Raw genomic sequence first — 15,580 nt, 5'->3', positions numbered from 1 at the left:
TCTTCACTATTGAACCATAATCAAGTCGAAGTCAAAATCCTGTCAATGGAGTGCAGCCGTCATTGATGTTACTAATTAAACCTGTGATTCTATATCCCATGTTTCTGTGGAAGGTGTGTTGTCATTTTCATTGTATTCTAGCTGGAACAGTTTTCAGCACCTTCATTGAAGCTTTGCGCTGTGTACTGACGTCATGAATATTTAAAGATTCACTTTTTCTGTATTCTTTTCTGTAGGTCATCGTCAGGAAAGGTGAGCCCAGAGAGCATTCGTTCAAAGGCATCCCTGTCAGAATCATCTGAAGATAGTCATGACCAGCGTGGGATGAAACCACCCCCAAGTCCAGGGAAGAGGGAGGAGTTGTCTTTATACAAAAAGACCAAAAGAGCAATAACGAGCAAGAAATATGGCATCTCCAAGCATGAAGCTGAAGCAACAACACCAATTGAACTCATCTGCCGAGGCCCAGATGGACGCTTTGTCATAGATCCCACTGACCCAGAAATGTCTGTTAAGCCTCGGCGAATTGAGGGATTCCCCTTTGTGGAAGAATCGGACCTTTATCCGGAATTCCGGCAGTCAGACGAAGAGAATGACGATCCCAGGCCTCTTCCCCCAGTTATGGCACCACTTCGGCATCACCAGATTTCTCCAATCTCCAGTCAGGAATCCTACCTGCAACCTCCAGCCTACAGCCCTCGTTTCCAGAGACCCTTTGAAGGTATGACCATCATGGAGAGCAGTCAGCTCCAGGCCACTGGGCAGATCCGAGGCTCTCTCCACCACAGAGCTTTCTACGGCTACCTAGGCCCATCTGGGAATCATGATCCTCCACCTCCTTTTTACATGCCTGATAATAGCCCTCTCAGCTCAGTCATGTCCTCCCCTCCATACCTTGCTGAAGGTCCTTTTCGTCATCCCATGATTCCTGAAGAAATGAGGGAGGGTGATTTCCCACAATATGCTGTCCCTGGTTTCCCACTTCCTCTGACACTCACCTCTTCCTCTCGTTCCCCGGAGATTTGGCAGGGACTGGATTTTACCTTTGCAAGTCTGGAGGGACCCCAGTTAATTTTTCAACCCCATCACCCGTTGCATCTCCGCCACGACTCACCCTATCCTCCTCCACCTCATGTTCTTCCCCTGAGGGCTTTCCAGCCCTCCTCCCTTCCAATGCCTACTTACCCAGCTGTCCTGCCATTGCAGGCCCCAAAGAACCGCTCAAGCAAGTCTCCCAGTAGGGCCAGGCCTCGTGGCTCCCCAGCCAAGCAATTTGCTATGGAAGAGGCACATTTAGGGCCGCTAAGACACACAAGCCACGGTATGGGTGTGCCGGTTTTACCTTACACCGATCCAATGGTTCATATCGTCCCTAGCTCATTCAGTAGCTTGGACACACGATGGTTTGAAACCACCCCTCGTTTTAGTCCCAGACAAACTCGTAGGATGGATTCTGGCATGCATCAGGTGGTTCTCCAGCCCTCCCGACTCTCACCGCTCACCCAAAGCCCCCTCAGTTCTCACGAGTGCTCCCCAGAGATCGTAGTGCGTCCCAGGCCACGTCCCAGCATTGTCCAACCTCACATACCCCCAGAGATGTCTGAGATTACCCTCCTCCCTCCTTCCACAGCCAGCTTCTCCAGGAGATCTACCCCCTCCTCCTCACCTGCCCAAGGCCAGGGTAGCAGGAGAGCAAGTCCCAGCTACCGTTCCCAAATGGCCTTTGCCACCTCTGCAACCAGCTACCCAGCTTCCCAATCCCCGTCACCCCCCATGGAAAGCAGCAACATATTTGGGCAGATGCCATCTCAGAGGAGGACTGAAGAGGGGATCCTTCCATCTGAGCCCTCTCCACACCAGTTGTCAGCTTCAGGGTAGGTGCATTAGGCATGCCAAAAAGGATACCATTTGAGTCATCTGCCCCATAATGCTTTGATGTATGAAGTTGCTCTCACATGTTGGTTCGTGAAAGTGCTATCCATCAATTTTAAATCATCTCTGTGGCAAATTTGTTTGGTTTTGTTTGAGATGTTTTTTCATTTGTTAACACTTTTATGTGAAAAATCAAAACTGTATGTTTGAAGGAAACCATTTGGTTGTGATGATTAATTTGATGAGATATGGAAGGTCAGTTTAGTTTCAGTCTGGTCAATGCTGCTTTTCATGTCAGACATCAAGTTCGAAGTATTCACCCATTGAATCTGTGAAGCATTGTCCCAAAATGATCCCCATAAAAAATACATTGCATTTTACAGTGAAACATAAAAGTATAAACCGTGAAACAAATTATATGTTGAATTGACAAAACAATGCATTCGCTTCACAGACTACATTTCAGACCTTTTGGGGCTACAGTCCACCCGGATGAAAAACACTAATTTGCTTGGCACAAGCCCCTCAAGGCCTGGGAATTTGCAGACATCACCACAGGATCCCTGTTTTTCCATCTGTATCATGCTTTACCCTGCTTTCACCTAACAGGAGGAATCCCATAATATTCATCCAATTGATTCCCCAGAAAAAACAAACACCCATTGTTATGTCTAGCTCCAAGGCTTTTGAAGATGCCTTTATCATGCAGAGGGATGCTTAAAGAAGAGTTCATCTTGGCAGGCCCTGCGGCCCATCCTCGGCCTTAGTAACCTGACTGCATTACCAACTCTCCCTTACCTTCCAACCTCTACGATTTTCTCCTACCCTACTTCCCCTTCCCTTTCCGTAACCCTCCTCTCCCAAACTCCTCTAATTGCCCCCAGGACACCGCGAGGTCTGACTACCAAGGAAAGGTTGTTGGGCAAAGTGTGTCACAGGGCCTGTCCGCTTCTCATGTGCTGCAATGTCTCCATCATTATGAATTAGGGGCAGTGTGGTGGTTCTTGATGGCTCCTGGAGTCTTACCTGCTTTGTTTTTGATTGATCTCAGCTATCTGGGCAGCGTTGTTGTGACCAGGTCCTCTACACCGCAATAGGTAAGGGTTGGATCCATGTCTGAAAGGGGGGGGTTAGCAGGTGGGACTTTTTTTGATCACCTCGTCCTTTAAAGGGGAATACAAGACGCTGAGTCTTTGTTTGATTTGTTCCTTCAGTCAACACGTGGAGTTCATTTTAGTTCTTTTCTTTTTCCTTTTTCTTAAAGTGGCTAAGCATTTTAAGTTCTGCAGTCTTCAGTACATTATGCATTCTGATATGCATATGCCATCAGTTAGCCAATGAATTAGGTCAGTTGTATCACCAACATGATTTAATGCTTGAGTGGTTTGCTAACTGACCACGTTACAGGTAACTGGACCACAAGTTACACATAAGTAAGGCAATGGTGCTCCTATCAGCCTAAAAACAATTTAAATATGTATTGTTAATTCATCTTTAATTATTGCTTACATTGCTATTCTGAAAATTGATTCAGTAAATGTCATAAGGGAATATAATACATTTCATTATAGTATTTGGTACAAAAGCCAAACAACACATCTGTTCAAAGCTAAACTGGACTACATTACAATTGAGCAGTGACACGCTTTTCTCTTCTGAGATAAAACCACACTTAAGTTGTCATGGGTTTCAGCTAAACGTTTAATTATTGTCAATACAGACATAGATCCCCTGAAAATGAGTTGTGTTGAAAGGGTACTGTAAGTTTATAGTATTTTTACCTTTGAACTTGGACAGCATTCTGAGGCAGACCAAGTCACTCGAGAAGTATGCAATAATTTAGTGGGAAGATTGGTGTTTACCTCAGTTCACCTTGAATCCATTTGGAAAAAAAGAACTCTCAAATTGCCACGTATAAGATCTGGGTTATATATCCCCATTTTCCACTACGCCAAGAATTAACAGAATGCGTTGCTAACGGCTGATCTTGTGGCAATGTATTTTACTACCAAATGCATGGTTCCCTCTTCCTGCCTTTGGCCCAGTGGTAATCCATTTCCTCTGTTTGGCCATCGTCCTTGGAAAGGAATCAATTGCTGCTTGATCCCGTGCAATTAATAATATTTTAATACTGCCTATGCTATCATTCTTAGAAGGCTCTGTGACGACCACAAGACCCATCTGATTGCCGAGGAGATTGTCAAGGATTAACACACTTCTTACCAGGATGTCTCTCGTGTTTACAATCAACTGTGTACTACATACTGTAAGATGAACACAGGCTCCTATGGTTGAGCCATCTAAAGCTCAACATGCCATTCCTCCAATTTACTATACATCAAGCAAGATGTTAATCTGACATCCAGCTGCTCTAAGTAATCCTTCCCCTTACTCTGAGTCTGAAGAAGAGCCTCGTAGAGATTTGGAGGGCCAATCACATCCATCCCTGGCCCCAGGCCACTCATTTGTTGTGCTTTGGGTAACCTCTTGCTTTATTATTTTGGTGGCCATGTTAACGGGTTACAGCAGCCTCACTGCACACGTGTGCCTATCTACTAGAGATCGTAGGTCTCGCCTATTTTTTTCTCTGTGTTCACGGCAAAAATAGACAGTGAAAATGATCTTTTGACAGTGTACTAACATCATACCAGAAACATTACTACAGTTGTGTCTATAGCTGTAGGACATGTCACAGACGTGTCAACCAAATTGCACAGCCTTCGGGAGCAATTTGGGTTTCACTATTTGGCCCAAGGACACCGTGACACATGGAGTAGAGGAGCTGGGGATCAAACAACCAATCTTCCAATCAGTGGACAACGGTCTCCACCGATGAGCAACACCCCCTCACATATGTAGAAAGCAGGGCTGTCTGTGTGGATACCACATGTGTGAGAGAGGAAGCAGTTCAGAGAGGCAGCCAGCGTAATGCTAACAAAGAAGAGCGCTGTACCACTAAATACTTCCTTTATAAAAAAAACATATAACACATATTCTTACGTATTCATAGAACTGGAGTTACATCCAGCGAATGTTGATTTATCATTATAAAAAGTATACACACCAATGTTTGGTGTTGTTCTGTGTCTTTCTGTTCTGTATAGATTATTAGAAGTTGTGACATGCTGTGTATTATTTAAGGGTGGTTTATGTGGACGTCAACATTGACATCCTTTATTGTCAAATGATCACACTCTAAAACGCTCTTAGCATTCTCCTCAAGCGTGATACATCCCGCCATTTATGTATTTTTTTTTACAGATGCTTGTCTTGTATGAGACCAATTGAAAATATTTTGGAACCCAATATCCAAGAAATATTTTGTTAAGATTGACGTTATGACGTCAACTTAACCTGTGTGTCCACTGGGATCTATCATTTACAGCTCCTTTTCTTTGCATTAACAATGAAAGAGAAATGCTGTTGCATGTTCCTGGCAGGGATGATAGCTTAGCATGTTTGAGGTTCTCATCATACATTCACGAGAGGTGGACAGAAAAAAATCGTCAGAAATGCACCAGATTCTTAGCAGGTTGTTTTGTCCAGCAACAGTGCAATAGCAGAGGGAGGAGCCATGCATCACTTCCATCTCTATGTAGCCCTATAACTAAAAGCAGATTCCTGGTGGACACATGGCCTTAATTGCCTGCATAAAGCATCTCTATAGCGCACCAATCAAACCATCTACTGGAATTTTAAGTGTGGACTGCAGAACAGTTCTCACTGCCACGTGACGCAAAGTGTCCTGCCAAAATAGCTTTTGCACTTCTTTTTATCCTAAGAAACAAATATTTTGCCAAGGGCTTGCAGGGGGGGGGGGCACACAAGGGGGGGCCTTGAGGACCTCCTTATGTGTGAGTCAACTTCCCAAGTGCTTTTGAATGTATTCCCCTTTAAAGACGTGTTCCATGTGCAAACTGCCATGCATGCCATCGCTAAATATTGCTCCTCCGTTTCAAAAAAAAAGAAAAAAGAAACAATTCTATGGATAAATTCTTGTTACATTTGTTGTCCGAGTGCTTCGCTTTTCTTTGGCTTATTTTTCATTATGTGACTGTTCCCGAGTGGTCATTTTCCCCTCCCGCCATCTCTCCCCCTGTCAGCATGGTGAAACCCATTGTAGACAGTATCCATGTCTATGAATACATATTGATGATGCTTTGTTGCTCAGCTGTGATTCTCCCCCTCTACTAACAACCTTCGGTTTCTCTCTGCAGCCACGGTGGAAAGATGGCCTCTCTGTAATGCTAATTGTTTTCTGTGCCTTGGGAGAACCGAGTGTATGTTTGTGGCAGAGATCTGTTGGTTGACAAGTCGTATAACTGCCTCCGTGAATGGGAGGGAGGTCTGTTCAGTCATGAGCAACTGATAGATATGCACTCAACACCAAGGAAGCATTTGTTCTGTTATTTTCAGAGGGATAGATTCCTTTAAAATATCTTCGAAATGTGACATTAATTCAAACTCTTGCTTGTAAATTGTTAAAAATATTATTTTCTTCCATTCTTTTGAGCATTTTCCTCTGAAACCAACAGCGCAAGTCTTTTTTTTAAAATGTTGTATCTTCTTAAAATGTACAGACTGTTCTGATCTGCACCGTACGGTAAACAGCTGGTTTTCAGGAGTCATGCGATACTTTGCTTTCCTTTTGGATAAAGATTGTTTTGATCAATTTGAGCAAAATATCTTAGATGTCCCTGAAGGGCAGTGGAATTTGGATCTGGATTTATTAACCTATTTTGTCAAACATGATAATCTTTGAGCTAAACATAACTGTTTGTAAATCCAGATGACGTAAAAGGTTTTGGCAATAGAAGGGCACTGGTCTTCAAACCTTTGTCAGAAGACGTTTGCTCGTTTCGGAGAACAGCTTCTTCGATGTCTCGTATTGATGCTTTGGCAATGTGCTGCACCTCTTAGCTTAGCACGGGCCGGGCTGTCTTGAGGTCGTGTGGGTTTCTGGCTCCACAATCCACTGGCTATGTTTTGGCCCGGAGTTACCCGTTCTCCCCTCTGCTCTTTATCCAGAAAGCGTCGAGGTGTGCCGAGTGCCCTTTCGGGGTCTGAGAGGATTGATGCACTGAGATACCAACGTATTAAAAAGGCCAAGAAGATGATGATGAACAACAATAACTCCAAGTCCAGAAAGAAAGCAGGTGTGGACCGTGTTTCTCTGTGTTTATGCAGTGATCATGTTTAAACTTGCAATGTCATGATGACCACAGATAAAAAAGATTGTGTTGTGTGTAGAAGATGCATTTATATGTTTTTTGTGACCTACTAAATTTAGGATGTCTTAAAGTCTTCAAGTTAAACATGTTAACACTTCTAAAAATACATTTTAGAGGAGTTTTTCAGCAATTTAGCATTGCAATAACACACATTGGAGGGTCCACAAGAGACAGTTTAAAAAAAGAATGGCCAGATTCTCTTGTATGTCCTTTATTTCTCATATAAACCAATAGCCTTTTTCATTAGACCACCCTGCTTCTGAAAGGCCCGTCTCCACACAACTTTCAACAAGGCTTTCTCTTAAAGATTTAAAGCCCAAGTTAAGAGGACATCATCAGGGTTAAGACATTATTCCACTTGTTTCTCTGGCTGACAAGTAAACTGAACTTCATGTGTCAAATAGGGGGCGAGCACCTTTAAATTCAACCATCATAAGTCATACGCTGGTATGATTGGTACGCTTATAAAACCCTGTACGTTACCTTTTTGAGAACCAAAGATTTCAGCTTTGCCACATCGTTTTACGGTTTTAAGAAACGTTGCCGCCTCTAGTGGTCCTTCAAAATGTGCTATGTGCTTTTATTTTATATTTTTTAATTTACATTTTACTTTAGATTTAAAATTGTACAAGATCATTTCATGACGAATAAGACAACAGAACTCATTTTTTGAGACGATAAGAAGCAGAGTTTATCATGAATTGACTTGTCAAAGTAGTGCTTGTTCAATTATTTCTTTGCTGCAGTGTCCAGAGATGGAAGGCTAAGACTTAGAGAGTTTCTCTCACGCAGCTCTGTCTCTATAGGTTAATGAAAAGGTCCCGACTTCAATTCCTCGACCCCCCTCACACCAATCAAATCCCCTACTGTCACTTCTTCAGGAAAATAAACAACAATGTTGTTACATTTTCTTCCCACCGATATCCAGTCTGTGGGACTGGCCGGTTAGCAAGCTAGCTATTTTATGAAAGAGAAAAAAAACAGGTTAACTTGCAGTTGTTGAGCTGTCTTTCTGTACATTGTCTTCAGAGAAAAAAGTCAAAGGTACAGTATGATGTTGTTTTTTATCCCTGCTTAAAAGCAACAGTTTGACAATTTAGGAATTACGGTTGAATATATGTACGCTAGTCAGCAGGCGATTAGCATAGCATAAAGCATAGCATAAAGCATAGCATAGCATAACTGAAAGTGGAGGCCAATGAGCACCAGAATATCTGACTGATGAACATGGTGTTGTCACATATTGTATATTGTTAGTTTAATTTGTACATAAACAGATCTGTAGAGTTGGAACTTTTTCTCGGCCGGGACTTTGACTTCCTGGAGCCTTTTTCCTTCACTAAGAAGGAATTGAACAGAGGCTCCAGGAGTTAGATACTGGTAGGTGGATTTTGTTCTTCCTTGACTGACTAGCTGTTTCCCCCCTGCTTACACGTCATGCTAAGCTAAGCTAACCATGTGCTGGCTGTACATTAACGATATGTTTAGGCGATAGTCTGCAGCCTCATGTCATGTACTCCTTCCATTGCATTTATAGTTGCAATAGAAGTTGATGTGGACGAGGAAACGACGACTCCAGTTATGTCAGTGGGGTTAATGTGCAGAATTGCCTGTAAATATTGGCACCGTGAATTCCGGTGGACATGACCCTGCCTGTCATCTGCCCCTCCTCCAGGTGTCACCACCTCTCAGACCCAGCAGGCCTACTACACCTCTCAATTACTCCAGCCCGAAGAAGCTCTCTACCTCCGCAAGAAGAAGCGGCCCATCCTCCACGAGCCATACACCCGCTTTTCCGCTCTGCTGTACCGCCGCCCACCCCGGGAGGACCAGAAGGCTATTCTGGCCAGCATGGACAACATAGACCTGGACCACTCCACTCTGCTCTGAAAGCCCTTGAGGACAAGGTCACAATCATGCAATATGCCCTCAATCCAAAAACAACACTAGCAACATAACCAGATGGTTAAAACAAACAAGATGTTTGCAATGTATTGTCTATAAACGAGGGAGAGCATTACATTTCAGCCTTCAGATTTGGAACATGCAATAGCTGTACGGGCCTCTGTCAGTTCGATCCACACCAGTGAGCTCTCTGCCATGTTCCACCTGTGAGGGAAGCAAATCAAGAAACAGATTATTGGTTGTGTCTGAAATGCTGCTTCAACTTCCTGATAAAGACGCAGCTCTGAAACAAAGTTCTGATAATTTGTACTAATTCCCAAATGCACAAAGATATGTGTGCTAAAGTCCAGTAGCATTCTCTTATTAAAACATGTTTAGGGGAGACAATTCAAATCAAAACGAAGCCTGCCCCAATTTTCCAAAGTTTTACTCCAGTGCAAAAATATGAATTTAAAAAGAGGCAATGCGTTTCCCAAACCGAACCAGTTTTCCCTCGCCAGTGTTACCGTTTTTATTTTAAAAAGGCTTCTCCATTTTTTTATCATGTTTCTGTTCCGCCGCCCGAAAACTAGACTATGTCCGCGGGTCTCCGTTTACAGCACCTTCCACCGGATTCTCTCCGCCAGCAACGTCTCCGATCTGCCGAGAAACTCGCCTCCCAAACGTGGACGTTCTCACTTCCTACCAAGTATACCTCAGAGCACAGGACACAAGACCACACGGCCACTAGGATCAGCCGGCAGGACACACTAGCCTTTTACCACCTCTTTAGTCGTCTTTGCGTTCCACTTGCTTCCCTTATCCTGGCATGTTCAAGTTTTCTTCTCTCGTATGTACTTTTTTAGCTTACGCAATGATAATTCCGTCGCAGTCTAAAAAATAAAAGTGCTTTCCTCGGCCTATTGAAGGCCTTTCCCTCCACGTCATTTCCTATTGAATAGATGTCATTCACACAGGGGCTGACCCCACGTGCATGACACACACAAACCACATCCAATTGCTCCAATCAGCTGCTCCCTATTCTGCCTCTCATAACTCGTATAACGGTTTGCACTGGAGCAAAATCTTGTCCATTTTACTTCCGCTTCTTTACATTGCCAGTTCTTCTACTTTAGGTAGAGTAGAGGGTTCAGAAAGAACTTTAGTTATGCCAAAAACTATTCAAAAAATATATATAAAAAACAACCATACATAGTGGAGGGTAAGATTGTGTGCCATAGTATATTATAGTATTTTCTTCATACATATTAGAGGGCATACAAAACAATGGCTTCATTTGGCCTTAATGGAGCTTCTGGTTGCCTGCTTCACTTGAGTCTATTTTTCTTTTCTATTTCTATGTATTTTTTGTTATTTTATTTGTTTGTGCGTGCTTATGTAAGTACCCGCCTGTTTGTATTTTGTCTCTTTATGTGCTTGGAAAGGGAAATGCCTAGAGGGGAGTCTCCCGTGAAGAACTTGGTTTGTGGCTTTGAGGGAAACAAAGTGAGCCAAATGTTTTTGTTGTTGTTTCCCACACTGGTGTACACAGTTTTGTTTACATGTTACCCAATTTTACTTTGAAAGACTCAACTCAATGTGTCTAACTGACATGGAAACGTGGTCGCAAAGGGGCATTTTTATTTTGGGATGAGTACAGGAAGTGCCATAACATCGGAAACGCAACTACATCACCCGCTGCACACGCTGCAGCTCCGTCATGTGTACTGCAACAGTTTTTTCCAGTTTTGCTCAAAAGGTGCTCAAATTCTTCAGAAGTTGTATTTATTTATAGACGTTACTGTAACATATCTTGGGTTCCTGATACGAACAGAAGGCAGTGTCCATGTTCTTTTAAAGTGTGTCTGCAGTGGCATTGCTCATAGGTATGTTCATGAGTTTGAATGCATTTATTTACTTTAACAAAAAAAATCATTGCGATTTTGAGCAGATTCTTGCAAATCCAACATAGTCTTCTACAATCCACCAAATTCTCAGTGACTGAACTTGGTTGCTTGATTAAAAGGTATTTCCATCATGAATGCTGGCAAAATGAGCAGTGTCACGATATTTTAAAACGCTCTGACCTTCTTCTCATATTTGATATTTCGTGTGCAGGAGAAGTGAATTAGAAATGTGATGGGATCTATTTTCATAAAACTATCACTTCATTAATAGCACTGACTCACAACCATGTCCAGCCCACTGAAATCTGGTTGATGGTGTCATCTTACATGCATTGAGGTTGCTTCAGTTTAAAAAGCAGCCGTTTTATTAAAGAAGCTAATGTCTTGAGATGGATTTCTGAATTGCTGAAATTATTGGAGCATCTGTTAGCTAATGGTAATTAATGTGTGCACTATGATGCACTTATTGTGGAAATAACCTTTATGTGAGATATGAGTAGAGGGTCATTGTTTCAACTTCCTTTAAAAGAGTTTTAATCAATCCTTTATAAAAAAAAACTGTATTAATATTAAGGGCAGTACCAACATATTGTCCCAATATACATACCAATCCTATTTTTTTCTTTCTATTGATGAATTAACTTTTTGAATGAATTGCATATTGTGTCTGTGAAACTCTGGTGCACGTCACACTGAATGGGACTGTTCCATGTTGTAGTCACCCCACATTTACAACCAAAACAGGATGTGGGGAAAAGACCTAAATATACACAAGATTAACTATTTAAAATTGTAGATACAATTAGTCTATATATTATAAAATGTTTAAAAAAAGAAAAATTTAATATTTTATTAAAATTGGGCAATAATATGCATGCAGTGACAGAAATCAATCTAAAAGATATAGCAATTTATTTTATTTGAATATGAATGAGTTATCTAGTTAATGCACTGACATGCGCTCTGTGCATTGTGGGATTTGGTTTTGATATGTTTCTGGTTGTATGTCAAGAGCGTGAACACCTTGAGTATGCCAACAAAGCCCTCAAGCTAAGAAGGGGGGGGGGGGGGGCGTTGCCAAGGGCTTCAATGGGACCTGCCTCAGCGCCCTGGCTACCTCTTGATGTGCCACTCAGAAACATGTACATAGTGTATAATGAAAGATATTATTTGCATGGAATGAAATATTTGAATGCTACTGTCAAAAAAGGGGAATCGCCTCTTCCAGAGCAAACAGTCTGTCGTTGGTACGTGAAAGAAAAGCAGAATATTAAAACCCAACCCAGTGGAAAGGTTATCGGTTAAAGGTTAGCAATGAGGCTTTTAAAGTGAGAACAAGAAGGTAAAATAATGGGGAAACAACTCAGTAAAAGCAGCTTGAGGGGAGACACTACAGGAGGATGGGCTACACATGTAACTCGTAGTATAGTATAGTTATCAACATGAAACTTCTCCAGTTTATTAACTACATAAAGACAATTATTTATGTAATATCGTTTTCCTGAAATGTTATACATATTTAAATAAGACAATTAGGCTTTGTTAAGATTTAAGTTCCCAATTAGTATTTTTATTGACATATTATAGTCAAAGGTTTTCACAGAGAGAATTTTTAAAATATCTATCAGAAAGAACTGTCAACAGTCATTAAAAAAACCTTGAATATAACTAGGAATGAATCTTGGAGGTTTGATGTAAGTGCAGCTGAACATATTCTGGCTCATTAGAAAAACTTTAATCACATAAACTACATGTTACAAGGTAAAAGAAAAACTTACATAGAGACAATTTATGTAGTTTTCTCAAATGTTATGTTAAAATATTCAAATGAGGCGTTATTTAAACGTGTATTCCGGAATGCAAAATAGACCAAAATCTCTCAATTGAACTCTATGTGTAAAAGTATATTTTCCCAAGAGTGTCTCCTGCAGCAAAAGCATGAGCATGCAATAACAGAACATGCGATCAGAGACATTCAGTGGGTCTGAAGCTGTAACACCCAAACAGGATGATTTGGTAATGAGGACGTGTTGAGGTGCTCCTTCAATGCTTCTGGGAATTGATATTTGTATAGTATGTGTGAGGTAAGCGTGACCTCACAAGCTGTTGGTCTGGCGTAAAAAGAAGCCGAGTCGGGTTGAGTGGTCCGCCTGCAGCCGGACTTGTGTTGAGTCCAGTGCATGATAACTTCTTTGGTGAAATGGAGCTCAGAATGATGTTGACGATGTACCGTGATGAGGGTCTCTCTTAGACACACGAGTATACTGTAGCATTGTTGTAGGTGCTCTCCCAGCAGAGCGGACATAACAGCGACGTACAATTGTACAAGAAATAGTTATGTTTGTGGTGACTAAAGAAAACACTTCTCTTTTTTCTTTCTTTCAATCACTCATGAGAAAAATAGTTCATAAAATATCTCGGTACTGTATCACTCCTGAGCTGAGGAAAACCGGACGTTCTGCTCTGGCTTCACATTCTTTCCGATGCACTGAGAGGAGAGACTTATCTCTGGTGCTATCATGTGCCTCACGGTTTTAGTTTCTGTTGTCACCGCGTTGTAACCATGTTCACTGCATCTGATGCCTAAAACTGCCAAATATATATTTAGGTTTTATTTGCCCGAGCAACTAACGCCGTGTGTGTTGTGAAATAGGCTTTAATTATATCACTCAGATCTATGATATTTCTGTAGATAAATAGACATATTGCAATGTTGACTCATGTCAGAGCGGACACACTCACGATGTTATTCAACTGCAAATTGATGTAACGTAATATGTCACCAAACATGTTTTCCTCTGCCATTCAAATGAAATGACAGGTCACAGGCCAGTAAAATAAATGAATAACAATAAACAACCTGATTGTCAGGATGGATACCTTAATCTAATGTAAACTCGATAAGGGAGGAGAATTGAGTTATGACGGATCTTTTCTCCAAATTTGAGTGTCAAAAAAAGCATTACATTTTTGAGATCTAACAACAACAACAAAAAATTTTCTTACTCTGTGTAAATAATATCTAAAATAAGCTTAACTTGTCATATATCTATTTTTTTGTAGAAGAAAATATGATGCACATTGAAGACTGAGCGGGAGCTGAGTCGCCTGCTTCAGTGACACATAACACGGCGTAACAGACCCATCACTCTTCTAAATGCTAGAATTTAGTTCAAGAATTTAATATCCTAGAGGCAGGAAATATATATATAGATATAAATAGATATACGTATATTGTCATGGAACCCAAATGGTTAGATGAGTATATATATATATATATATTTGGGGACAGTACTTGTTTTCAAGAATGTATTAGTCTATATTCTATTATTTTTATATCCATTTGTTGCTCTTTACTGTAGCAATCACACAAAGTAGAGAAATGAGTTTTTTAGCCTGTGTGCAAAACAAAAGAGAATGGTGCATCAGCACCGTCACTACTGTTAACTCACCGTCCATCACACGGACACCCATGCAGCAGACTAGTTATTATAGCAATGTCCATTTGGTGTGAATAGCAAATGTAATTGTTGCATTATTTGTGGGTCATCTTCTTACCTTTACTTCATAATATATATATATATAATTTGTTATTATTATTTTCTATCACCAGGCTGGCTTCTACAGTTACATATTAATCTTTAAAAATATATTATAATGATTATTTTTTTGGGCATGAAAGAATGGCGAGACTCTTTCCCTACTATGGTGCTCCCTTGCGATGTGTATCACAGCAGAGCACACGCACACACATGTGTAATCCACAGGTAGAAACTCTATATTTACAGCGTGTGTGTAAAAGGCGCAGTGCTTCATGTTGCTGCTTTGACGTAAAGGGTCCACATGTTTTGTCGTCAAACGGGGAGCACGTGCCAGCGAACGCTAACGCCCGGTCGCCTTCCAACAGGGCTGGAGGCCACGCGTTGCAGCGGCTGCTCGACGTTTCTTCCAGACATTTAATTCAGTGCTGTACATTCATTGCCAAAAAAACAACCTCATATACATTCTGACAACTGGTGCTATTCAAACACATCTGTGGTGCTTCTTTTCTTTTTTTTAAGCTGGATGTTTCCTTGCTTCAAACAAAATGTAGCTACGCAATCCTCTACTGTATGGTTGCTGTGGGTCAGCGTTCAAATTTAGATGGTTTGCTTTGACTGCTCGCTGTTTCAGGGAATACACAGATCGGATGGGGCTGACATTTTGAGTTTAAAAAGCAAAGAAGTGGAAACAGGGCAGTTCAGTCGAATGCATGTGTCACGGCATTTGAGTTTACAAGTCTCTTGATCCCTTTTTTTTCTTTTCTTTTTTTTTTGCACTGGACTTGCTTCAAAGTCCGATGTATTGGTGGCTGCAAATCGTGTCCACACGTTGTGTTTGGTGCTGAGTGAACAGATATGCTCACCATGACTTTTGATACGGTATTTCATCTTAGACCTTCAGCTCCCTCCCTCGTCTTTCTATCAGGTCCGGTAAGCATGCTAACCCAGGGGCCCTTCCATTGAACAGAAGAAGCAACATCATCAACCAGTTCTTCTGCGACCGAGCTGCTTCAGACCCCACAGTTCGGTGGAGGTGTCGCTTTTTATGGGGCCTGTAGTTACTGTGTTCGAAGACCGGAGGGAGCGTTGAAATATTGTCTCTTGAAGATGTTTAAAAGTAGTTACCGCTCACCTTTTGTGGAGC

General features: G+C 41.5%; 1 protein-coding gene across 3 annotated transcripts in view; it reads left to right on the top strand.

The window, feature by feature from the left end:
* The window catches only part of igsf9bb (immunoglobulin superfamily, member 9Bb), a 117,610-nt gene extending 105,715 nt beyond the window's left edge, over positions 1–11,895 (top strand). For 2 of the 3 annotated variants that reach the window (XM_056409077.1, XM_056409068.1), the window contains exons 19-21: positions 237–1,874; positions 6,901–7,028; positions 8,779–11,895. In XM_056409077.1, coding sequence (XP_056265052.1) covers positions 237–1,874; positions 6,901–7,028; positions 8,779–8,993 — 1,981 coding nt within the window. In that variant the 3' untranslated portion in view covers positions 8,994–11,895. Of the gene's footprint in view, positions 1–236; positions 1,875–2,923; positions 2,970–6,900; positions 7,029–8,778 lie in introns of those variants that run through there. The other variant, XM_056409086.1, reaches the window with a different exon arrangement.
* Positions 11,896–15,580: the final 3,685 nt, after the last annotated feature.

Source organism: Pseudoliparis swirei, chromosome 3, assembly GCF_029220125.1.
Source record: "Pseudoliparis swirei isolate HS2019 ecotype Mariana Trench chromosome 3, NWPU_hadal_v1, whole genome shotgun sequence".
NCBI classification, from domain to species: Eukaryota; Metazoa; Chordata; class Actinopteri; order Perciformes; family Liparidae; genus Pseudoliparis; species Pseudoliparis swirei.
Note: the sequence above shows the minus strand (reverse complement) of the source record. Positions and strands in the feature narration are given on the sequence as shown.